Consider the following 26,568-nt stretch of genomic DNA (forward strand, 5'->3'; position numbering starts at 1 on the left):
GGACAACCATAGCACTAGTGCTGGCTCAGAAAGAGGAAAAGGCAACTAAGGTTTTTTTTTTACATCATTTACTGCGGTTCTGATATTTTTTAATAAACCCCTTTAAATGTCCTGCATAGCCTTAGATTTAACCCCTTTCTGCCATCAGATGGAGTAGTACGTCCAATGGCAGAACACCCACTTTGATGTGGGCTTTGGCGGTGAGCGATTCACCCGCTGCTATTAACTAGTTAAATGCTGCTGTCAAACTCTGACAGCGGCATTTAACAAGTGCTTCCGGCCATCCGGCCGGAAATACGCGCACTGCTGACCCCCGTCACATGATCGGCAGTCATCGGTGCGTCGGCATAACAACCAGAGATCTTCTGCAGACATGTATGGTTGTCGATGCCGGATTGTTGTGAGCGCTCATAGCAATGCTGTAATTCAGCTACATAGGGGCGATCTGAGTATTGCTCCTATGTAGCAGAGCCGATCAGGCTATGTCAGCTTCTAGTCTCCCATGGAGGCTATTGAAGCATAGCAAAAGTAAAAATGAATGTTTTAAAAATAGGAAAAAAATAAAAAACATAAAAGCTTAAATCATTCCCCTTTCGCCCCATTCAAAATAAAACAATTAAAACAAAAATCAAACCTGCACATATTTGGTATCGCCGCGTTCAGAATCGCCCGATCTATCAATAAAAAAGGATTGACCTGATCACTAAACAGCGTAGCAATAAATACGATCAAGACGCCAGAATTACATTTTTTGGGTCGCCGCGACAATGCATTAAAATGCAATAACAGGCGACCAAAAGAACGTATCTGCACCAAAAAGGTATCATGAAAAACATCAGCTCAGCACGCAAAAAATAAGCCCTCACCCAACCCGAGATCATGAAAAATGGAGACGCTACGGGTATCGGGAAACTGCGCATTTTTTTTTTAACAAAGTTTGAATTTTTTTTCACCACTTAGATAAAAAAGAACCTAGACATGTTTGGTGTCCATGAACTCGTAATGACCTGGAGAATCATAATGGCCGGTCAGTTTTAGCATTTAGTGAACCTAGCAAAAAAGCCAAACAAAAAGCAAGTGTGGGATTGCACTTTTTTTTGCAATTTCACCGCAGTTGGAATTTTTTCCCATTTTCTAGTACATGACATGGTAAAACCAATGAAGTCGTTCAAAAGTACAACTTGTGCTGCAAAAAACAAGCCCTCACATGGCCATATTGACGGAAAAATAAAAAAGCTATGGCTCTGGGAAGGAGGGGAGCGAAACATGGAAACGCAAAACCAAAAAAAGCTCCGGTCATTAAGGGGTTAAAACATGCTGGCTATTACAGTCACCACTAGAGGGAACCCAGGAGCTGACTGCATACTGTTATGCACGGAATTCCATATACAGCAGGGGTAAGAAGCGGACCTCTCATCCGGCCTCCGAGCAGATTCCCAGGGACCGCAGTGCTTGGGCCAGCAGCTGTATTTTGATGGCTGCAGGCCCGCTAATTACTACTTGCTCTGGGAACATGTGCACGCACTGACCACTACTGAACGCTGAGGCGCGAGCAATGAAAGATTACGTCCTGACACCAGGGCCAGCGACAGGACGCACTTTGTGGGCAGAGTTAGTGCACAATTTGTACGGCCCCCAAACAATGGGATAAAGATCCAAATGTTCCTTGGCAGAAAAAAAAAAAAAAGATTCCTCACCCCTGATATAAAGGAAGATTTTATGCTCCCAATAGGTGGCTCCAGGCAGGCATCATGTTGTGTTTTAAAACTATGTCTGTGCAGGGGGGAAACAAACAAGCCCTCATATGTTTATGTGGACAGAAAAAAAAAAAAAAAAAAAAGTTACGGCTGAGGGAAAAACGGAAATGCAAAAACAGAAATTGGCCTTATTGTGAAGGGGTTAAAAAAATTATTTAGCACAGATTTTGTATTCAAACATGGCATAGATGATAAAAGCTGGATATGTAGAGTTTAAGAGGCTGAATGCCTCCCCCAATGCAGCAGACATATTAGGGAGCCTCTCTGTACATCTACATTACACAATGATCCGCTCTTTTAACCTCTCACGTCCTATGGCATTGCAGCCAAAATAATAACTCTCAAAATGGCACTTCCAAAAATGAATGTGAAGAACTTGCCTTATTAAATCCGACGGTTCCACAATGACCGTTTCCCCATGGGCCTTTTGGCTCGCGCCATCGCCCGGGTGCAGCAAGAAGCAATGACGTCACTACTACATGTGCGCTGTGCTGCTATACTCCCTTCTAGAGCGGACGGCTATATGGGAACAAGAAGGTACAATATGGGCTGGACTATACCCGTCCTAGGCTGGGTGACGTCCATGATCACAGAATAACGCTTCTCTCAGCTAATGTTAAATTGTAAGAAATACCAAGCCCAAGTTGTGGTTCAGCCGTGGCTGCAGTCTCCTACTATAATCATGGGGGGAATCAATAGGATTATTAAACAGGGCCTTTGGAGATTATAGTTATTGCTGCTCTTTATTTTATGTTCTGCCATCTGGAGTCATCAGATGTAACTCGCTATTATTATCCAGTTATGGATCTCCTGAGTCATTGAGTATATGATTACAGCCATTCGATTGGAGTCATTTTGGCTTTAATAAGCCTCCTCCCTCAGTTTCATGATTTCACAATGGGGCCTAATGGACAGAAATTGCAGTTGATGGCACACTTAGGGGGGTAAAGACAAAAGGTGCCAAACATTTAAGTGCAAACAGAACAGTAACCAATAGCCAGCTTTCATCGTGGTTATTGTTTACTGGGATTACAAACCTCTCTGTTCCCATAAGAAGCTTTTCGCTCTTATATGCCAGCTCCATTGTAGAGTCTTACGGAAACATTCTCAAGCTGAATGCCAGTTGATCGGCCCATTATTGGGTCAAAACATATTTGTAAACCTCTTGAGTTGATCACTGTAGGACATTTAAATCAATATCATCATGTCATAAGTAGTGCCACATTACTGGTGGTTCTAGTCATCCTCTGCTAACGGTACAGCTTCCCACACTCACACTGGGGTGTATGCAATTAAAGAAATTCCCTCCTATAACATAAAAGAAACCTCTACACTGCCACATAATAGCGTCTCATCAATCTAATGTCCCCAAGGAGCAGTACATTATAATATTCATGGAGGGAAGACGCTATAGAATACAGTTTAGGGATGGAGTTTGTACTCTATGCAACGTATATGACATGACCTCAAAGGATTCGCCCACTACATGGAAGCTCCTTCTTAAAAAGACATTCCCATCTTCTTAAATTGTTGGATAGTTCTTGTTAATACAAGCAATTTTGCTATTTACATATTATTAAAATTTCCAGTTGTTCTTGAGATATTAACACTTTTCTTTACAGATCATTGCCTAGAAGACCAACTATCGCTGCTAGGCAGAAGAACATGCGCAGTGCTTACATGCTCTTTTTCCTGACAAGTAGGTAAGCACTGTTTTGAGGCTAACCACAATCACTGGAGTGTGCTGCTAGCTCCTAACCTCAGGCCAGCTTCAGCATAATGCTTACAAGCTACAGAGCAGCAGTGGTCGGTCTCCTAGCCAATGAGCTGTAACGAAAAGTGTTAAAGGGAATCTGTCACCACTTTTTTTGGGATATCATGTAAAAATATCATTCAATTTAGTGTCAGCTCTGCATTATACAAGTACTTTTTATACCTCTTGACTCCCCATCGATGATACATAAATGCCGTTTTTATTCCTCCCGCGGTGTAGGGAAATAAGCTTGGTCCAGTCCGATGGGCGGAGCTTATTGTCCGTCTCTCCCCCCTCCTGGCTTGCTCTACGCATTCCTTTGGGTAATTCCTACGTTCGCGTACAGATACCGCGCATGTGCATTCAAATGGCCTCTCGCACGTGCGCAGTATGCTTTGCCCAACTGTGGGCAAAGCCGAAAAACAGTACTGCGCATGCGCCAGCATACACGATTGCTTTCTATGGCCCGGAAGTATACTTGTATACTTCCGGGCCATAGAAAGCCATGGCATATGCCGGTGCATGCGCAATACTGTTTTTCGGCTTTGCCCACAGTTGGGCAAAGCATACTGCACACGTGCGAGAGGCCATTTGAATGCACATGCGCGGTATCTGTACGCTATCTGTGATATTCACAGAAATTAATACGTACAGCAAGACGAGGAGGGGGGGAGAGACGGACAATAAGCTCCGCCCATCGGACCGGCCCGAGCATATTTACCTACACCGCGGGAGGAATAAAAATGGCATTTATGTATCATTGGTGGTGAGTCAAGAGGTATAAAAAGTACTTGTATAATGCAGAGCTGACACTAAATTCAATGATATTTTTACATGATATCCCAAAAAAGTGGTGACAGATTCCCTTTAAATATTTTAAAAAACGGCTGCAAATTTTAACAAGCCATCAATAGCAAAAGTGCTCGTTTTTACAAGCACTATCTGACAGAATGTATCAAAGAAAATTGGAGTAACCTGATTTTAGCACCAACCTGCAGAACAAAATTTTAAAAAAGCATTCTTACCTCTACTCTACTGTTTCTTCTGACAGTCACAACAGGGAGGTTACAGGAGCACTGCTCCTCCAGGAAATACATTTGTATTGTTTCATTTTGATCTGCAGGTTGGTGCATGTAGCCCTTTTAAAGATAAATCCAGCAAAATCTTTTTGTGGCTAGTCCGTTTCTCCGTTAATGATAAATCAGTGTTTAAATTGATATGTAAATCACTGTGATAGATCTAAAACCTCTGTCACTCCAGGTCTATTCCCCATCCAGCACTGCCTCTTCCTGATTGGCTGACAGCCTCTATGCTGTGTGAATTCAGGAAAAGGAACCGTCAGTTAAGCAGAAGGAAGCAGGCATTAAAGCTGGTGTGACAGAGGCTTCAGATCTATTAAAAGTTCTTCAAGCCTCATTAGCATATCAATTCATAGACTGATTTCTCAGTAATGGTGATCAGACTGGCCATGTAAAGGTATTGCTGGACTTGTCTTTGAACAAGCTACATGCACATACAAATAGGTTAGTGTATGAAATCCGGCTGACAGATTCCCTTTAAGGGCATTTTATAAACCTATTATTCCATATACTGTAAACTCCCACTCTAAACTCATGCACTCTTTGTCACACTGAGTGCGCATGTACAGGTTAAAAAGAACAGCTGGACTGACAGTTATTGAAGGTGTACATACCTTAAGTGACAAGATGTATCTTTAAGTGACAAAGAAGAACATTTTCCTATGTATATACCCATATGGAACAGTTACCTTTAAGAGTGCTGCCACTGCTTCCTGAGTGGCGTTCCTCACATCCTCTCCGTTTACTGTTAAAATCTGATCGCCCTGCATCAGCCTTCCGTCCGTCTCAGCTATCCCTCCTTTCACAATATCGGAGACAAATACTCCAGTGTCATTTCTGGGGAGGAAAAAAAGGGAAATGGTAAAACTCTTCATCTAGAACAGAACATGCAAGATCAAAGTTAATATTACATTTTTTCTTATTTTCACATGCATCTTGCATTCCCATCCAAAAAATATCTGCACAAGGGTTTGGAATGTATGGTTTATAAAATAAACTGAACCTAAAAATGGATTATGATTCAGAAAACATATGTAAAAAGGAGGTTAACCGTAAAACCATTTTGGACCCGTGCCACAGATTTTTTTTACAGGACTAAACAGGCTAATCTGCAGTAAACTTTCCTCCAGATTCACGTCCTCCCAAAAACGAGCCTTCTGCAGCATGGTCGGTCATTATGGATGTTGATGTTACATCACTTTAGGCACAGCCTTGCTAAGGCCTGGCTTTTCACAGGCCTCAGGGTTCAGAATTGAAGGACTAAGCAAATTCTCAAAGGTAATTGAAGATAGGAGTTTCTGATATTCAAAACAGCAGCTCTTAAAGGTGTCGTCCCTTACTCTAAACTCATCAAATCGATGGTATACGTGAGACGTGTTTAATCAGAGGGGAGTCCTCACTGACCATGGGAGTGCAGCAGTAGAGTGTATTTGTGACCACAGCTCCATTCACAGCTTCAGGGACTGCATGTATACTCTGCTATTTTCAGCAGTCCCATAATAGTGTGGCAAAAAGGGTACACAGATGTCTGTGATTGGTCAAGGACAGGCGTTGTGACGCTCATTAAGGGGAATCTGTCGCCAGGTTTATGCCGCCTAATCTGAGAGCAGCCTGATGTACAGACACAAGTGGAGAGCATACTTCACCTCTTGCCAACGATGCTTAACCCAAGACCTTTCCCTGGTTTCTTTTGGAGCTCCACAATCATGATATCATACATATCTTCTTCCTTGTACTGTGCCTCATCTCGGTATACAGTCAGACGGACTTTTTGTGGAGTTTGTCTCAGCACATTTATGGCTTCATCGTGTGTGGCATTTCTTAGATCAAGACAATTGACCTAAAATTCAGCATCAAAAGTCAATAGGTAAAAAGTCAAAACAAAACAGGGATATTATGACATCGAATATCAAAGCCAGCCATTTTTACGACGGTCCTGATGAGGCGGACTGTGCTGAAGTCAGGTGCTCCTGATTCATAAAGAGGCGTCGTGTGTGCCTTGCCAAAACCTTACTCCAGTCTTCAATTTGATGGGCCACGTCTCTGTTCTGCCCCAGCTCATACCCACTTAGTCATAGCTGAGCAAAAATTGCAGTGAGACGATCAAACAAGGCTGTGGAGTCGAAGTCGGTGTCCATTTTGGTAGAGTCGGTATAAAATTTGACCGACTCCGACAATATATAATAACTTGGGTACAGTAGTACAATGCAGGATGTGCCGTAAATTATTTCATAAGAATTTGGGAAAGTAATGAAATGTCCTATAAATGTCTGTTCTGTTCCTGATCTAAGGATCTCAGCTTTTAGTTGAGGTGAATCTGTGCTGCACTTTATGTACATGCTCAGTAGTGACCAGTGCTGTGGAGTCGGAGTCATGGAGACAGGGAAATTGAGGAGTCAGAGTCAGAGGGTTGGACTATACAAAGCCACAGTCCTGCCATGAAAGCCACAACATTTTTATGTAGAGCTAAAATGTAGCAATTTTTCAATACATTTTACAGCAGCATTCTGGTGCAAAAGCTTTGATGAATTGGGGCCAATGTGTTTACAACTTTTTCCTTGCTTACCTCTAAAATTTGGTCACCAGCCCATAATCTGCCATCTTTGGAAGCTGCTCCCTCTTCATAAACTTCATGGATAATAATGGCACCCTGAGAAAAAAAAAACCCAGTTCATTTTACAAAACAACCGCGGAGAGTAAAAATTGTTACATAAATACCAGGACAATAGACAATATTGGTATACTTCACATTTCTCGAAAGAGCATATGGCAGCAAGATGTCAAAGACCAATCAAGCAATGTCTTTACATGGCCAGTCCATTCTTCCATTACTGAAAAAAATCAGCATTTGAATCGATATGCAAATGAGGCTCTGTCACTCCAGCTCTAATCTTTCTTTAACAATGAAGGTGAAAAATTGCCCTGAAAGTCCTACTTTCACCAACAGTTTATTTCGTTGTCACTCCTTGTAATCTAAGCACAATCTCCCATATATTCTGCTCTCCAGGCGGATATATCTTACCTACAACAGTCAGCTTACCTATATCAGGACTGAAATAGGATAGGTTTTCACCTATAAATGTACGGTATGTACTGCATTTATTTCAAAGGGTGTCAGCAAAATATTAAGTTGAGGGTGCCAACATTTTTGTCCGGGTTGTGTGTGAAATTATGTCCAATTTGCCTTTTTTCGGCAAATTGTGTTTTTTTTTTGTGGTCCAATTTACACAAAAGAATGAAACATGTGTATAGCAAAACATGTGTAATTGTAATAATTTTCTGGAACAATTTTGAAGTATGACACTGTTGGCTATGACTGTACTTTAAAGGAGTGGTGTGTAATTAAAGTTGATTTACATCCTAAATGTCTAATGTAATACGCTAATTGCTGTTCTACTTCGACTAAAAAGTCCCTACAGTGCCAACTATCTGCTTTGCTTTTAAGCTCCATTTCGAAGATATTTTGTTTGAGAATCCCCAGTGTATGCTGGAATACTCTAACGGGATGTCATCATAGGGCTGGCTTTTCCAGCCCAGAAAAGAAGCGTCATCAGTGATGTCCGTTTAAGGGGCTCAGCTAGTCCCTGCTCCATTGAACATGTGTCAGTTGTCAACGCCAATACATGCTTAGTATAAGCTCACTGTGGAATATTCCTTTTCAGTGCGCAGTGACGGTGCACTCTTTTGCTGGGTCTAATGAGAAGTGACAAGCAGGTAAGTGCACCGTGGGTGGGCACTGAAAAGGAGAGAATGTGGTGAGCACGTGGTGAGTGGGTAATAAACACCTACATACATTAATGGAGTAGTAGTAAGTGCTTAGCAATTCTGAAACACATGTACACTACTGTTCAAAATCTTACGCAGGTGTGGAAAAAAACTTCCTACTACCAATTAGAAGCAATAAATTACCTTGTCGGAATTTCAGGTCAGCATCTACTACACATCACTGTATACTAAATAACACTCATCAAAAGATATACAGTACAGTACAAAAGATTTAGGAAGGTGTGGAAAAAATGCTGCAAAATACGAATGTTTTCAAAAATAGAAGTATTATTGATTAATAATATGCAAAGTGAATGATCAAAAGAAAAATCTAAGTGAAATCCCTATTTGATGTGACCATTCTTTGCCTTCAAAACAACATAAACTCTTCTAGGTACATTTACATACAGTTTTTGAAGGAACATGTTCCAAAAATCTTGTAGAAATCACCAGTGATCTCCCGTGGATGTAGGCTTTTGCAAATTCTTCAGTATCTTCATGAATTCCCAGACAACCTTAATTATTTTCATATCAGGGATTGGTGGGGTTCATGTCATCACTTCCAGGCTATTCTATACACTAAAGAGAATTTCTAAATTACATTGGCTGTTTGTTTGGGGTAGTTGTCCTATTGTAGAATAAATTTGGGGCCAATCAGACGACTCACTGATGGTACCGCATGATAGATATGCATTTGCTTGTATTTCTTTGCATTAAATTCTGACCAAACATATATTTGCTGAAATGCAACTGAAAACTTGTCGGGTACCTCCACCATGCTTAACTGTTGCCAACAGACACTCATTAATGTACTGCTCTCCAGCCCTTTGGTAAACGAATTGCCTTCTGTTACAGCCAAATATTTCTCATTTTGAGTTCAGAGCACTTGCTGCCATTTTCTGCACCTCAGTTCCCGTTTTCACGTCTAGATGGGTCGCTTAATATTGTTTACATGACGAACGTATGGTTTCTTTATATCTGTAATTCTTCCATGAAGACCACTTTTGGCAATATTTCTCCAAACAGTAGTTGGGTCTAGCCGGGTCTCACTTGTGCAAGTTTTGAGCTAGTTTCACTGCTAGACATCCTCCAATTTTGAACATAAGTATGATGTCTCATTCATCTGCTACACCAACTTTCTCTGGCTGACCACTGCTTCTATGGTCCACAACATTACCCATTTCTTGCTGTCCTCAATGCTGAAAATGCAGGCAGATACTTATCCATCATGCAAAACCATCAAGGAGGAGTCTGATTGGCTATAAATTTATTCTGCAGAAGGAAAATTACCTAAACATACAATTACCGTATATACTCGAGTATAAGCCGACCCGAGTATAAGCTGAGGCACCTAATTTTGCCATGGAAAACTGGGTAAGCTTATTGACTTGAGTATAAGCTGGGTATGCATTGTCCCCTCATCCCTGTCCTGGTATGCGTGGCTCCCCCCGTCACTGTCCTGGTATGTGTGGCTCCCCCGTCCTGGTACATACCAGGCTCCCCCATTTTGTCCTGCTATATGTGGCTCCCCTCGTCCTGTCCTGGTATGTGTGGCTCCCCCGTCCTATCCTGTTATGCGTGGCTCCCTCGTTTTGTCCTGCTATGTGTGGCTCCCCTCGTCCTGGTATGTGTGGCTCCCCCGTCCTGTCCTGGTATGTGTGGCCCCCCTGTTGTATGCATGGCTCCCCTGGTCCCGCATGGCTCACCCCCGTCCCATCATTGTATGCATGGCTCACCCCCCACCCCCAAACCCCCCCAGTCCTACCCACCTTCCTCGTGTCGTCGCTGTATCTCCGTTGTCCCGGCGCCGCAAGCTCACCTGTGCTAAGCGGTCACGTGGTACCGCTCATTAAGGTAATGAATATGCGCTCCATGCCTATGGGAGTGGAGACACGTGCATATTCATTACCTTAATGAGTGGTTCCACGTGACCGCTTAGCACTGGAAGAGCCGTAGGCGCTGGGACGGAGATGCAGGGATGGAGATACAGCGACGGCGCAATGGTGAGTATGATGCCTTCTGTTAACCGGCTCTGGCTGCTGCTCTGCCGCTACCCTGCCGGCTTTCTGGACAATGACTCGTGTATAAGTCGAAGGGGGCGTTTTCGGCGCAAAAAAATGTTCTGAAAATCTTGGCTTATACACAAGTATATAAGGTAATTTCATTAAGAACTATCTACAGCATAAAGAAGAACAAAGAGTCCTGGAAATGATGATATGGCCTGATCTCAACATCATCGAGTCTGGGATTACATGAAGAATCTGAAGATCTGTGGTTAGTTCTCCAAGATGTTTGGAACAACCTCCCTGCTGAGTTTCTTCAAAACCTATGTGAATGTGTATCTAGAAGAACTGATGTTGTTTTTGAAGACAAAGGGTGGTCACATCAAATATTAATTTGATTTAGATTTATCTATTGTTAGTGGTTAGTCCAGAGGTCCCCCCAAAAAAATCTATAAAACCAAAGACTTTTGTCCCAGCAAAAGTTAAAAACACCCATCAGTATAGGATGCAAAAATGCTAGTACAAAAACATGTTTAATACAGGAATGAGCTGAATCAAAAACCTTTTTTGATATTATCTTTAGAGGTATGCTTTATGTATACAGGATATATCAAAACAATAAAGCATGACTAAGACTTAAGTTTGGTATTCAATAACCAAAGATGTACTTACCAGTAAAGTGTCTGCGCCCCCGACAATGCTAAGTCCAAGACCTGTTCTCCCTTTAGATATTTCAATTGTTGTTTCACATCCCGGTATAACTGGACAAGTGGTTGGATCGGATGGAAATGTAGCTGGAGTAGATGATCGACTGGCACCTGTAAATATCACAAAGGAAATATAACTTGTTTTAAACATGTTCTGGAACTACTATGGTCGTCCCATAAAAAGGACTAGGAGTGCACATGTATACTGTCACTTCTTGGTGCAAGGACACTAATCTATATACCTTTACAGACATTAGAGATATACAGTACATACATACAACATACTGAATTCTTTTTAAACTGGCATTCGATATTCCAGCAATCTTTATAACTCAGACAAGTTTGCTTTTTTTTTTTCTTTTCTACAAGGTTTTCTACCTCCAAGTGATTGAATTGTATTTGTTTTGGTTTGAAAATGTTTAATATCTAATAATTGGACACATTTCAAGCTTCATTGATGTCAAATTAATTTTACTAACTATACAAGCAGATACAGTAAAAAATAAGCTACTAAATAAGGAAATTCCATTTATAAATGATTATTGAATAAAAATACGATACAGTGTAAAGGGCTGTTTAATAGAGGCAAAATTCCCAGAGAGTCAGTCAAGGCAGACCACTAATACAAATTACCGTATCTTAGCGCTTTATAATGCATTACTTGCAAAGTCTGTTCTCTCCTGCACAAAAAACAACACTAAAGGGGTTGTCCAGTACTAGGAAATCCCTTTCTCATTCCCCATGTTTGGCCCCGATAAAATAAAAACACCTATACTCACCTCCCGCAGGCGTCACTGTCGCCTCCTTAGGACATACAAGTAATCAAGAGGAGTGGGAATGGCGGCTGAACGCTCACTTCCTCTTGATTACATATACGTCTGGAGGCGGGGAGAGCTACACCAGCTTTCATGGGCACAGTGCTCACCTGTCATAATCGTATGTGAACCCCGGGACCGCTGGAACAGTGCGGGCATGGGAGAGGAGTAGGAGTGTTTTTATTTTATTGGGGCCAAAAATGGGAAATGAGAAGGGGTTGTCCAAGTAGTGGGGAATGAAAAGGAGTTGTCCAAGTAGTGAGGAATGAGAAATGGTTGTCCAAGTAGTGGGGAATGAGAAGGGGTAGTCCAAGTAGTGAGGAATGAAAAGGGGTTGTCCAAGTAGTGAGGAATGAGAAGGGGTTGTTCAAGTAGTGGGGAATGAGAAGGGGTTGTCCAAGTAGTGGGGGGAACAAGAAGGGGTTGTCCAAGTAGTGAGGGAATGAAAAGGGGTTGCCCAAGTAGTGAGGTATGAGAAAGGGCTGTCCAAGTAGTGGGGAATGAGAAAGGGTTGTCCAAGTAGTGGGGAATGAAAAGGGGTTGTCCAAGTAGTGAGGAATGAGAAAGGGTTGTTCAAGTAGTGGGGAATGAGAAGGGGTTGTCCAAGTAGTGGGGAATGAGAAGGGGTTGTCCAAGTAGTGGGGGGAACAAGAAGGGGTTGTCCAAGTAGTGAGGGAATGAAAAGGGGTTGCCCAAGTAGTGAGGAATGAGAAAGGGTTGTCCAAGTAGTGGGGAATGAGAAAGGGTTGTCCAAGTAGTGGGGAATGAAAAGGGGTTGTCCAAGTAGTGAGGAATGAGAAAGGGTTGTCAAAGTAGTGGAGAATGAAAAGGGGTTGTCCAAGTAGTGAGGAATGAGAAGGAGTTGTCCAAGTAGTGGGGAATGAGAAGGGGTTGTCCAAGTAGTGGGGGAATGAAAACGGGTTGCTCAAGTAGTGAGGAATGAGAAAGGGTTGTCCAAGTAGTGGGGAATGAAAAGGGGTTGTCCAAGTAGACAACTCCTTTAAGCTGTATAAATGAATATTAACTTTATACTTAAAGGAAATGTGTCATCCCAAAATGCCCTATTGTTTAAATCAGTTTATGTCATATGTATTTTTAAACATTTTTAATTTTTAAAATAAAAAAAAAAATCGAAATTTGTAATTTTCAGATTAGTCACAGGATCTTTTTCTAGACTTTTATATTGAAGCATCTAACAAGCGTGTCAAAAGCTCATTGTAAAGAGAGGTGGAACAGAGCAAGGAGTGACAAAACTTATTGTGATTCGTGGATTATCATTTGTGTATAGACGTGTTTCCTGTCATTACAATCCTGTCTCTAGGATGTTAAGAAAACTGCTATAAATTGTTCCTGAAAGGATGAGTCATTTTTTAAAAAATACATGCAACACAAAAAACTGATTTATACAATAGGTCGTTTTCTGGTGACACGTTTCCTTAATTAAAGGGAACCTGTCACCCCCAAAATCGAAGATGAGCTAAGCCCACCAGCATCAGGGGCTTATCTACAGCATTCTGGAATGCTGTAGATAAGCCCCCGATGTAGCCTGAAAGATGAGAAAGAGGTTAGATTATACTCACCTGGGGGGCGGTCCGATCTGATGGGTGTCACGGTCCGGTCCAATGGGTGTGGCGGTCCAGGGCTTCCCATCTTCATAGGATGACGTCCTCTTATTGTCTTCACGCTACGGCTCCAGCGTACTTTGTCTGCCCTGTTGAGGGCAGAGCAAAGTACTGCAGTGCGCAAGCGCTGGGCCTCTCTGACCTTTCCCGGCACCTGCGCACTGCAGTACTTTACTCTGCCCTCAACAGGACAGACAAAGTACGCCGGTGCTGGAGCCGCAGCAAGAAGACAAGAAGAGGATGTCATCGTATGAAGATAGGAGGACCGGACTGCGACGCCCATAGCAGCGGGACCGCCCCTGGGTGAGCATAATCTAACCTCTTTTTCTCATCTTTCAGGATACATCGGGGGCTTATCTACAGCATTCTAGAATGCTGTATATAAGCCCCTGATGCTGGTGGCCTTAACTCATCTTCGATTTTGGGGGTGATAGGTTCCCTTTAATATCATACAACAAATCTCTGTGGATAAAAAAAATATATATTTTTGAATTGCAAACTAGGGGAAATACAATGCCCAGCTCATGCTTCTGGATACAGGCACCTGTAAAATAACTATGCTATTGTAGAAAAAGAGTGCTTGACGATCAAGTGGGCAATCATGTGCCCCTGAGATGGATGAAAGAAAGGAAGGGGAAGAATGCATGGGTGAATAGACGATTTTTAGTGCTCCAGGCCTTTAATTTTCATGTCGAGCTCAGGCCTGGGAAGCTGCATGGGAACACAGATGCCCTATCCATACTCCCCTGTTTAATGAGTGAAGGTGCCAAAACCCTCGGCTTTGGGCAGAGGGCAGGGACATGTGACAAAGTCACTGGTAAAGTGCTGGAGGGGAGATATGTTTCGCTGTGCTTAATGGCTTCAGTGATGTAAAACACAAAAATTTTCCTCCAGCACAGTAAGTGCTGCGAGGGGTTAACAGCTGATTTGTTTAAAGGTCTGTTTTTTTGTGGACAACCATAGGGCGGGTTGGAGGTTGTCCATCTTATCGCCGCCCCAGGGTGTGGTCTGGAGTTAAATAGCTGGCCTCCAGAGGTAGTCAGTGTTCAGCATGTGAGGAGAGAGGAGGTCCAAGAAAGTGCTTGTCCTAAAGTTAAACTGAACCTGGAGGCTTTGGCTTCTTTCACACTTCCGTCGGTCGTCCTGTGTCAGAGTGCAGTGAACCGACGTATCGACGGATGTTGTAAAAATAGTTGAAAACGTGTGCAACGCATCCAGTGTTATGACGGATGCGTTGCATGAATCCCAGGCTGAATTTTTAGGTATAATTTTCGAGAGGGAGAGACTTTTCCCCGGGTTGGAATTTGCTTCCTGGCATGCTCAGATGGAAAAACTGCATCCGTCACTGGATTCCTGTGTTTCACAGTGTGCGCAGGATCCAGTGTCCATAGGCTCCCATTCCGTGCAACGACGTATGCCGCTGGAGGCGTCGGGGTACGTTTTGCCACTGCAGACAAAACACGTCCCTTTGAACGTTTTTTGCAAAAGACGGTCCGTCAAATTCCGCAGGATTCAGTGCACGACGGACGAAACGTGTGGCCATCCGTCGTTAATGCAAGTCTATGAGAAAATGCAGGATCCTGCATTTTCAAAAATCGACGTATTTTGACGGGACCTGAAAGACGGAAGTGTGAAAGAGGCCTTTGCTAACCCTGAGCAGGGCGGATCTGATGCAGAGACTGTGACACCATACTGACTTGTTTCTCTCATTTTGCCCACAGGGCTGTGTTTATTTTCGGTTATTTTTGATTCATGTTGGTTTATGTTGCACATACAAAAAACCAATGGAAGATTTAAAAAGACAACATACCTGTGTACCTCAGTGCGCAGCCGAGTGAGTTGCTCTACCACAATATATACACACACACACAATAATAAGACTATGATCCTTACTATGGACAGGTTCTGGCTCGGGAAGGCTGACATGTGGGAGACACTGCTGGCTGCCTCTATTCTCAGCAGCGCTGGGAGTAAATGTAGACAGCGATACTACATGGTTTTGTTGAATGTCTTTTTCCTCACAACTTATTGTCAATTTCACAGTTGCTTTTGATTTTTTAAGAAGATTGACAACCTACAGGAAATAAATAAATCAAGTAATTAACATACAATACACTGATTTAAGTAATAGACAGTGTGAGTGATTTATTACCTTCAAAAACTGTAGTTTTTCCATAAAAATTACTGAAATGTTAGGACTCAATGTGACTTCTATGGAGCTATAAAGCAGAGATACTAAGTGAAATAACACTCCAAAAATGAGTCCTATGAAGTATTTATGTGCAGTTTTCCTGATCTTGGCACTTTTATATTTAGTATACTATATTCAATGCTATATCTACATATTATATATGTTATATATAATCTTATATATTTTATACAATGGTAACAGTAAATTATAACACCTACCTTCTCAATAGGGTCACCCACCACTGGTTCATCATCTACTGCTAAGATACAGTCGCCCACATTAATTCGCCCATCCTATAAGTGAGGGACAGGTGACAAAACAGTTTCTCTATTGCAGCACTAAAACCCAGAGCCCACACATATATACATGTATTTCTCTCCGTTCCTACTCACCTTTGCCGCTGCACCATAATCCGTTACACTTTTAATAACTACTCCATTAACAGTATCCTCTTCACTGATAGCAATACCCAAGCCTCCTTGGTCCTACAAGAGATGTAGCATATTCAGGGTTAAGGAACTGGGGGATTTGTAAAGACATGAGTGGTGATGCGAGAGGATATTTTTTCTGGACTTCATCCTAGTAATTCACTGAAGAACAAAACTACATACTAGCCTTTCCCTCCCAAAGATGGCCACTTGTGTGTTCACATACAGATAACATGCCATGTCCCAAACTTTATCAAAATGGTTAATAATGATGTAGTGTGCAGAAGGCAAAAGAGTAGTCATACTGCAATATTTTACTTCTAAATAATAAAAATGCCTTTTCTAAATAGAAGTCTGACATACTACTGTATATTTAGTCTATGGCCGTTTTTGTTGAGTAAGAATAATTCTTAGTAAAAAATGTTGCGAAGTGTCTGGTAAACCTGGTGGCACTAGAACCTTCTGACAGTCAAAGAGGGCACTCACTGACTTACCATATGGAGACCAGGGAACTGGGCATAGTTTGTGTGGTCAGGCAGGAAAAGATGAGGACTGCCATGTGCACATTGTGTTCAGCCTCTTAATGTCACAAAGACCACTGTGCTGTACATGGCTACATAGCCCTTTCTCTTCCTAGTGGGTACAATCAGTGAAGTACAGGGATCGGACACATCACAGGAGTCTATGGTAAACCATGAGGTGTAATGTAAAACAACTATCCTTTACAACCCAGTGCACCAAAGGAAGGAGCAAGACCACTAGCAAATATCATTTGAACTGATTCTTCTACCCTAAAAATTCAAGAAAGTGGGGCCTATGCTAGTCCATGTAATGACCAAAATTAGTCTGATAGACACATATTCGCCACAGAGAGAGAGAGAGCAGGAGTACCACAGAGAGTGAGAGCATAGAAGTGGAAGAGCTACTGAGAGATAGTGCAAGAGAGCCAGAGGGACCAGGAGAGCAACAGAGAAAAAGAGCCAAAGAAATAGAGAGGGCAGAAGAGAAAGGAAGAAAACAGGAGAGCCACAAAAAAAAAAAGAGAGCACCGGAGAGCCATAGAGATGTTGAAAGAGAGAAAAAGCAGGAGAGCCACAAAGAGTGAGAGAGCGCACAAGTGAAAGAGCTATTGAGAGATAGTGCAGGAGAGCCAGAGGGACAAGGAGAGCAACAGAGAAAAAGAGCCAAAGAAACAGAGAGGGTAGAAGAGCTACAGACAGGGCGAGAGAGAAAGGAAGAAAGCAGGAGAGCCACAGAAAGGTAGACAGAGAGAGAGAGAGCAGGAGAGAGAGTGGGAGAGCCACCGAGAGAGGGAGAAAGCGAGCCGCAAAGAGAGAGAAAGCGAGCCAGAGAGAGGGAGAAAAAGCTGGAGAGAGAGAGAGAGAGAGAGAGAGAGAGAAAGTGAGCCAGAGAGAGAGCAAGCGAGCCAGAGAGAGGGAGAAAGCAAGCTGGAGAGAGAGAGAAAGCGAGCCGGAGAGAGAGAAAGCGAGCTGGAGAGAGGGCGAAAGCGAGCTGGAGAGAAAGCGAGCAAGAGAGGGAGAAAGCGAGCCAGAGAGAGAGAGAAAGCGAGCTGGAGAAAGAGAGAGAGAAAGCGAACTGGAGAGAGAGAGAAAGCGAGCCAGAGAGAGGGAGAAAGCGAGACGGAGAGAGAGAAAGCGAGCCAGAGAGAGGGAGAAAGCAAGCTAGAGAGAGAGAGAGAAAGCGAGCTAGAGAGAGAGAAAGCGAGCTGGAGAGAGAGAAAGCGAGCCAGAGAGAGGGAGAAAGCGAGCCGGAGAGAGAGAAAGCGAGCCAGAGAGAGGGAGAAAGCAAGCTAGAGAGAGAGAGAGAGAAAGCGAGCTGGAGAGAGAGAAAGCGAGCTGGAGAGAGAGAAAGCGAGCCAGAGAGAGGGAGAAAGCGAGCCGGAGAGAGAGAAAGCGAGCCAGAGAGAGGGAGAAAGCAAGCTAGAGAGAGAGAGAGAGAAAGCGAGCTGGAGAGAAAGCGAGCTGGAGAAAGAAAGCGAGCCAGAGAGAGGGAGAAAGCGAGCCGGAGAGAGAGAAAGCGAGCCAGAGAGAGGGAGAAAGCAAGCTAGAGAGAGAGAGAGAGAGAGAGAGAAAGCGAGCTGGAAAGAAAGCGAGCTGGAGAGAGAGAAAGCGAGCCAGAGAGAGGGAGAAAGCGAGCCGGAGAGAGAGAAAGCGAGCCAGAGAGAGTGAGAAAGCAAGCTGGAGAGATAGAGAGAAAGTGAGCCGGAGAGAGAGAGAAAGCGAGCCGGAGAGAGAGAAAGCGAGCCAGAGAGAGGGAAAAAGCAAGCTGGAGAGAGAAAGCGAGCCGGAGAGAGAGAAAGCGAGCTGGAGAGAGAGAAAGAAAGAGAGCTGGAGAGAGAGAAAGTGAGCCAGAGAGAGAAAGCGAGCCACAAAGAGAGAGAAAGCGAGCTGGAGAGGGAGAAAGCGAGCCAGAGAGAGAGAGAAAGCGAGTCGGAGAGAGAGTGAAAGTGAGCAGAGAGAGAAAGCGGGTTGCAGAAAAGAGAGAAAGCGAGCCACAAAGAGAGAGAAAGTAAAAGAGCCGCAGCGCTGGAAAGCCACAGAGCTACTAAGAGGTAGATAGATATTTTTTTTTTATTTTTAACCCAGAGTCTCCTGGCATCCACAGTACAAACATGCTACAAGATGTCATGGCCTCAGTAAGAACTCTAGACTTTGGGCATTTGGGACCACACAATACATAAGAGTGCTCTATGTTACCAAACGCTGCTCTGCTGTTAGTATTTATGTATCCTCTCCACTCCAAACCTTGCTTCTCTGTGGCTCATGTTTTCAGTACTTCTACACACCTCACATGTCTACAAATATGTTCACTCTTATAGGCATTTACGCAACAGCTTTCCTACTGTAAAGCCTTTCCATCCCCTAGGAGGAATGTGCTATGTAAGTGTGAGGGTAATTATTCCCAGCGCATATTTGCCTGTGCTGGGAAGATAACAGTAATGCTATCCTACAGCTCATATTTACACAGTGAAGATGAAATGAACATTACTGTTATTGTAACCTGAAGCAGAAAGGTCATTACCTTTGGTAGATTCACATGGATGACATTCCTAAAGGAGCTGAAATTCACTGGAGGCTCCACACTGGGATTGTTCTCATCATTCTGAACGGGAAGATAAATACATTCAATAGAAATATCTATGGTGAACAACAAGCAAATGGTCACAAAAGTGTATAAAATGGAGTAATTACTTGTACGTGATGGCTCTTCCTATATATATGCCGCTTGCTACTACTGGAAAACATTGGCAATATTTCTGTTTCAGATACAAACCGTCACTTTCCCATAGACTTGAACAGTGTAAGTTAAGGGTGCACTACTGACTTCATTAAAGATGGCACCCTTTCTTCAACCTTATCTATAGCTAAACTTTTCTGTCTTTTATTTGAGAAAAGAGGCACCATTTCAAAAAGACTAAAGGGACTCCTGATTTATATATATACAAATGATGGAGGCACCAACCAGTCTTACCCCGCATGGAAATATAGTAGACATTTTCCATTTTACAGTCAATTGCAGATTAGTGCTAATTTTTCAGTAGAATTCTTCCTTGGGGAACATAACCTATGGCTTAAATTTACAACTAATAATGTTAACATTTAACCCCTTCATGACCTTGGGATTTTTCGTTTTTCTGTGTTCGTTTTTCACTCCCCTCCTTCCCAGAGCCATAACTTTTTTATTTTTCCGTCAATTTGGCCATGTGAGGGCTTATTTTTTGTGGGACGAGTTGTACTTTTGAACGACATCATTGGTTTTACCATGTCATGTACTAGAAAACGGGAAAAAAATTCTAAGTGCAGTGAAACTGCAAAAAAAGTGCAATCCCACACTTGTTTTTTGATTGGCTTTTTTGCTAAGTTCACTAAATGCTAAAACTGACGTACCATTATGATTCTCCAGGTCACTACGAGTTCATAGACAGCTAACATGACTAGGTTATCTCAAGGACCTCTATGGTTACAATACTGAAGCATCGCCGACCTCCGATCATGTGACGGGGGTCGGCGATGCCGTCATTTCCGGTCTGCGTTTGACAGCGGCATTTAACTAGTTAATAGGCACGGGCAGATCGCGATTCTGCCCGCGCCTATTGCGGGCACATGTCAGCTGTTCAAAACGGTGAGCCCGCATCAAAGAGGGGCTTCTGACCTCGGACATACTATCCCGTCCGAGGTCAGAAAGGGGTTAAAGAAAACATGGGCAATCAGTTGAGCTGGGGTTAAAAGTATAGCTGTCCACCTATATGGTCATTTTAAAGCAACCCTCTGGGAGAAATTGCAATTTTACTATAAATGGCATTTGACTGGAGGAACATTTAAAGTGGACCTTTCAGCACATTTTGTTTGCCAAACTGGCCACATCATAATGAAATGGCTTAAGATCTACATACAACATATTTTTTAATTTTTCATCTCTGTTGCAGAGATTTTAGCCTGTAAACTTTACTTGCTAATTCCCACTAACGCTAAGGGGGCGGTGCTACAGATTCTTTACTTTTACCATGTGTGACTGTGTCCAATCATAAGCCAAAATAGTCATGCAGGGGAAAAAGACACTCCAGAGAATGTCAGAATCAGCTTTCTCTGTGTGATCTAGTAAGACTCTTGTCTAGCCAGGTCCTATAGATATAACGGGAGGAAATTACTCTGCAGGAGGAGTACAGCAGAACTGTGTGTCATTACAAACTATGCTCTGCATCTAGGCCAGACATCGGGGAATAATGCGCTGGTACCTGGAATTTATATACAGAGCTGTATAGGACAGGTGCTGATTGCACACTTCGATTCTCATCTCAAAGAACTATAGCACTATAAGTAGGGAGCTGAAGTGTGTGAGCACTGCTTCTCACATACAGTCCTCTATATCAATTATAGGTACGGGAAAATAATGATGTGGTTCCTGGGATAGATGCAGACCACTGTTTGGTACAAGCATTGCTCACACACTACAGCTCTCATCCACAGCATGACAGTGTTGTGAAATAGGAGCTGTAGTGTGTGATCAGCATCTTCTGCTTTTCCCCTGCATGATGCCTCCTGCTTATGATTGGTCAACTTCATGCAGGGGAAAATATATGCCCCCAGTGAAGAACCTCTGCTAACACCTTCCTGCTTTAAGTGGAAATTAGCGTATAAAGTTTAAAAGTTAATAAACAAACAGTGTTAGACTTGGATGACAGCACAAAGACTGAATATGTTGCTTTCTGTGAGTTATAGTTCTGTTGTAAAAAGATTTTTTGCTTATAGTATAGGCAATTCTGTTACAGAGAAATTACTGAAATGACTTGTTATATGACCCTTGTAGTATGTAACCTAGAGGAACATATTCAGATACTTGAAGCTGCATAGTTAAGTGAGAACATGGCAGATATGGCAGCACAACCGTGGCCTTTAAATACTATAACCAGAGTGCGGCGTTCTGTGTGGATCCCGCTGCACCACTACACAACACATAGTGCAAGTCACTAGCCTGCTGTGCTGGCCAAAATTAAAAGTTGTGTCCACAGGTCTCCCAGCTAGAGAAACAGATACAGGTGCTTCTCACTAAATTAGAATATCATCAAAAAGTTAATTTATTTCAGTTGTTCAATACAAAAAGTGAAACACACATATATAGAGTAATTACAAACAGAGTGATCTATTTCAAGTATTTATTTCTGTTAATATTGATGATCATGTCTTACAGCCAATGAAAACCCAAAAGTCAATATCTCAGTAAATTAGAATAATTAACAAAAAAACACATGCTAAGGCTTCCTAAGCATTTTAAAAGGCCCCTTAGTCTGTTTCAGTAGGCTCTACAATCATGGGGAAGACTGCTGACTTGACAGATGTCCAGAAGGCAATCGACACACTCAACAAGGAGGGTAAGCCACAAAAGGTCATTGCTAAAGAAGCTGGCTGTTCACAGAGTGCTGTATCCAAGCATACTAATGGAAAGCTGAGTGGAAGGAAAACGTGTGGTAGAAAAACGTGCACAAGCAACCGGGATAACCGCAGCCTTGAAAAGATTGTTAAGAAAATGCCATTCAAAAATTTGGGGGAGAGTCACAAGGAGTGGACTGCTGCTGGAGTCATTGCTTCAAGAGCCACCACACACAGACGTATCAAGGACATGGGCTACAAGTGTCGCATTCCTTGCGTCAAGCCACTCATGACCAAAACACAACACCAGAAGCATCTTACCTGGGCCAAGGAGAAAAACAACAGGACTGTTGCTCAGTGGTCAAAGGTGGTGTTTTCAGATGAAAGTAAATTTTGCATTTAATTTGGAAATCGAGGTCCCAGAGTCTGGAGGAAGAGTGGAGAGGCACACAATCCAAGCTGCTTGATGTCTAGGGTGAAGTTTCCACAATCAGTGATGGTTTTGGGAGCCATGTCATCTGCTGGTGTAGGTCCACTGTGTTTTATCAAGACCATAGTCACCGCAGTCGTTTACCAGGAGATTTTAGAGCACTTCATGCTTCCCTCTGCTGACAAGCTTTCTGGAGATGGAAATTTCATTCTCCAGCAGGACTTAGCACCTGTCCACACTGCCAAAAGTACCAATACCTGGTTTAAAAACAACAGTATCACTGTGCTTGATTGGCCAGCAAACTCGCATTACCTTAACCCCATAGTGAATCTATGAGGTATTTTCAAGAAGAAGATGAGAGACACCAGACCCAACAATACAGACGAGCTGAAAGCTGCTATCAAAGCAACCTGGGCATCCATAACACCTCAGCAGTGCCATAGGCTGATCACCGCAATGCCACTCCACATTGATGCAGTAATTAATGCAAAAGGAGCCCCGACCAAGTATTGAGCGCATTTACTGAACATACATTTCAGAAGGCCAACATTTCTGATTTTAAAATCATTTTTCAAGCCGGTGTTATAAAGTTTTCATTGGCTGTAACCCATAATCATCAATATTAACAGAAATACATACTTGAAATACATCACTCTGTTTGACTGTATGTAATATATGAGTTTCACTTTTTGTATTGAAGAACTGAAATAAATTAACTTTTTGATGATATTCTATTTTAGTGAGAAGTACTTGTACTGTTATGTAAATATGTCAGTGTGATGTCTACCTCTTGACTTGATAGAGCAGAAGGGTTGGAAGGGCACAGCTCAGTCGTTTTCACAGGGCACACCGCCATTTGGCTTACGGCATCTTTATTCCTTTTCCAAAATACAAGAAATACAAAATCAGCAATGCTTTTCCCAAGCAGCCTGTAAAAACGTTGACATAGATGTAAATGTTAACATAATTTATATGCTCGTATGGGCACCTTTCCTAAAAATGGGAAAACAGTTTTGTAGTCTTCATTTTTCTGGACAGCAACCCAGCACATATCGACAAGAGCAGAGACCGCACTAAACCTTGCGGCATTATTGCCGAGGCATGTGTGTGTCACAGGAACGCTTTATGCAAACAACAGCTAATCAACACGCCTACAGGAATAGCGCTGTACCAAATGGCTGAGCAGATGACAGGCATGTCACACAAAACAGCATTTCATCCCGGAGAAAAACACATCGCTACCAGCCATGCTAACGTGACAATGATTTATAGCGTAGACATGCAGCATTACAATATTACGGGTGCATTCAATGATTTAAGAAATGCGCAAGTCAAAATTTGATGGTCCCATGCAAAAAACCCCTCGGCACTCACTATTGGGTGCTGTGCCAAAATGTAATGTCAAAATGTGATCAGGAAGGGGGGGGTGAGATACCGCAGCTCCTCAGTGCGGACAGAATGGCACATCTATAGAGAGTGGGATGCTATCCCCACCCCCCCAAAAGCAGGTATGGAGACCATCAGTATGTGATACATGTACAGTATTATGGTATTTGAGTTCCCCATCTTCTATATGTTTCTGGAAGACCTCCATAAAAGGGATCTCATTGGGGTCTTGATACACAGTATTGGACTAGCAGCATTGCTCCAGACTGAAGGGGTATGACACTGCAGACTATTCTTTCTTTATGAGTTGTCAGATGATAGAACACTTTGTAGGGTATACACACACTTTTTAAAGAACTGTTCATTAAAAACCCCTTTCAGCTAAAAATGGATAACATACATTATTATGCAGCAATGCATTTAAAGGGAACCTGACGTGTCCAGAAATGATATTTCCCTGCAGATATAGGGTTAATCTTGAGGTAAAAAGCCTTTATATCTTGTGTAGCTGACATACCGGAACAGTAGCTACAGGGAGAAAATGAAGTTATATTCTCCCTTTTATCGTTCTGCTTTCAGTCATTGGGGCCGGTACAGGGAGTTATAGCAGTCACCTCTGACTACGCAGTGAGCGCACAGTAATCACTCCAAGGCACTCTGATTGACAGACTATTCTGTCAAATAATATGCAGGGGAGTAACTAGAGCCGCACTCACTGTATAGTGATTAGTGACTACTACAGTCCTCTCCACCGGCCAGATGACTGGATGTAAGCGGCTGCAAGGAGAATATAACATAATTTTCACCCTGTATCCACTGCACCAGTAAGCTGGCTACACAGGATTTAAATGATATTTACCTGAAGATTAAAGGGGTATTCCAATCTCCAAGATCCTATCCCAATATGTAGCAGGTGTAATAATAATAATTTTAGCAAATTACTCCAATTAGAAATGTAGTATAGTTCTTCTGATTCAATATGTCTCTTTCATATTGTGCAGGCAATGCAGGACCTTAGGTATCCAAGGTTACGACCACGAGCAACTAGCTAACTGTAACCATATCAGTGGTTGTAACCATGGATACCTAAGGTCCTGCAATGCCTGAATGTGAGGAAAGAGACATAGTGAATCAGAAGAACTATACTACATTTCTAATTGTAGGAATTTGCTAAAAGTATTATTATTACATCTACTACATATAGGATAAGATAGGATCCTGGAGATGGGAACACCTCTTTAAGCATGTGGTGAGATACTCTACTGATGGACTCCACTTTAAAGGCGCTGCCCAAAATGAAATATTTTATCTTTCCGACATTGCAAAGCGTAACAATTTTTTCAAAAAATCCTCATATGTCAAAGGAATAAGGTTATCCATTTTTTATGGTGTCCTTAGTGTATTTTCTGTGTCCTTTCCAACATCCACCCAAGGGTATGTGCACGTGACGTTCTTAGATGTGAGCATACCCATCAAGTTTTACTACAGCAAAATGGTGGCAGTGCTTTTCCTAAAGCGCTGCGGAATATGTTGGCGCTATATAAATAAAAATTATTATTATTATTATTATTATTAAAGCGTCTTCTTCGGCATCTTTTTGGCCAGTTTTAGCGGTAGCTTCGCTGCTAGTGTCTTTTTGAGGTGGTTGTTATGTACTGGCTCAGTCAGTTTTTCTATATTTACTATGTATTGCTTTTTCTGACTTGAACGCCCCGCCCTTCACCATGCTGTGATTTTAACTACATCCAAACACAGTTGGTTCTAACCTCCTCTATAAATACAGGCTTTACCATTTTATTAGCCATAGGTAAGTGTTCACACTAGGCAGACAGGTTAGTTACCCATTCGATCTGAGATTACCTTGACGTTTGGTGAATGGGCTCACAATATTTGGCCAAATTTTGTGCTAAAAATCTCATGTGTTTTTTCATAAATTTCACAAGCCATTATGCTGTTCACATTTCATGTATTGCACATTTCCTTGCTTTAGCACAATAAACTTGAGTGCAGCCATTATCTATTTGCTATGTAAGACTTTTTGGTTATGCACCAGTTCAGACTAGATGGCTGTTCAGTCAGTTTTTCTATATTTACTATGTGTTGTTATGTACCAATTACTGAGTGCAGCAGTCAATTCCTTTAACCATTTGACATCTTTACAAATATAAAGCAGATAAAAGAAGATCAAATGGCTGAACATATGCATAGCAAGTCATCTTTACACTGCACATGTCCATCCTGTTTAATGCCTATGGAGCGCTGTTCCAAGTGAGCTACAGAGCTCCCTGCCTGAAAAACACATGGTGTACATATACCCTAATGGGTTCAGGGGTGATGGGAGAAGCCACTGCTAGTGCACCCGCCATTCTTATTGTGTGGCCTGCACAACAGCAGGAATCCCTCCACTGACCGTGCACAGGAGGATCAGGACATGGGGTGGGCGTCAGAAGAGAGAATCAAAAGAACACCGTAATTAATCTGTAACAAGCCTACACACACACACACGAGCAACACAATATACAGTAACTGACATGTGTCTCTGACGTGCATATTAAACAGTTATGATAAGTGTCTCCCAATACTAAAAGGCCACATGTAAAGGTCCATCAGGCAATGCACAATCATCTCCCGTGATTTCTAGCATTGTGATAGAATTCAAAGAGCCCTCTTTAGGACGATGCTGAAAATGGTTAAATGGACTGTGCACATTCTGTGCGTCTATCAGGAAACTTGGGGGAAGAGGT

The 26,568-nt window shown here is 42.4% G+C and overlaps 1 protein-coding gene across 4 annotated transcripts in view; it reads right to left on the bottom strand.

Annotated features, from left to right (window-relative positions):
* MPDZ (multiple PDZ domain crumbs cell polarity complex component) overlaps positions 1–26,568 on the bottom strand; it is a 204,599-nt gene that overhangs the window by 34,728 nt on the left and 143,303 nt on the right. For all 4 annotated transcript variants that reach the window (XM_077249224.1, XM_077249221.1, XM_077249220.1 and 1 more), the window contains 9 exons: positions 23,226–23,316; positions 19,163–19,243; positions 16,085–16,177; positions 15,911–15,985; positions 15,395–15,575; positions 11,030–11,175; positions 7,156–7,239; positions 6,236–6,429; positions 5,279–5,426 (listed from right to left, as the gene is read on the bottom strand). In XM_077249224.1, the coding sequence (XP_077105339.1) occupies positions 5,279–5,426; positions 6,236–6,429; positions 7,156–7,239; positions 11,030–11,175; positions 15,395–15,575; positions 15,911–15,985; positions 16,085–16,177; positions 19,163–19,243; positions 23,226–23,316 (1,093 nt within the window). The remainder of the gene's footprint in view (positions 1–5,278; positions 5,427–6,235; positions 6,430–7,155; positions 7,240–11,029; positions 11,176–15,394; positions 15,576–15,910; positions 15,986–16,084; positions 16,178–19,162; positions 19,244–23,225; positions 23,317–26,568) is intronic.

Source organism: Ranitomeya variabilis, chromosome 1 (assembly GCF_051348905.1).
Source record: "Ranitomeya variabilis isolate aRanVar5 chromosome 1, aRanVar5.hap1, whole genome shotgun sequence".
Taxonomy (NCBI): Eukaryota; Metazoa; Chordata; class Amphibia; order Anura; family Dendrobatidae; genus Ranitomeya; species Ranitomeya variabilis.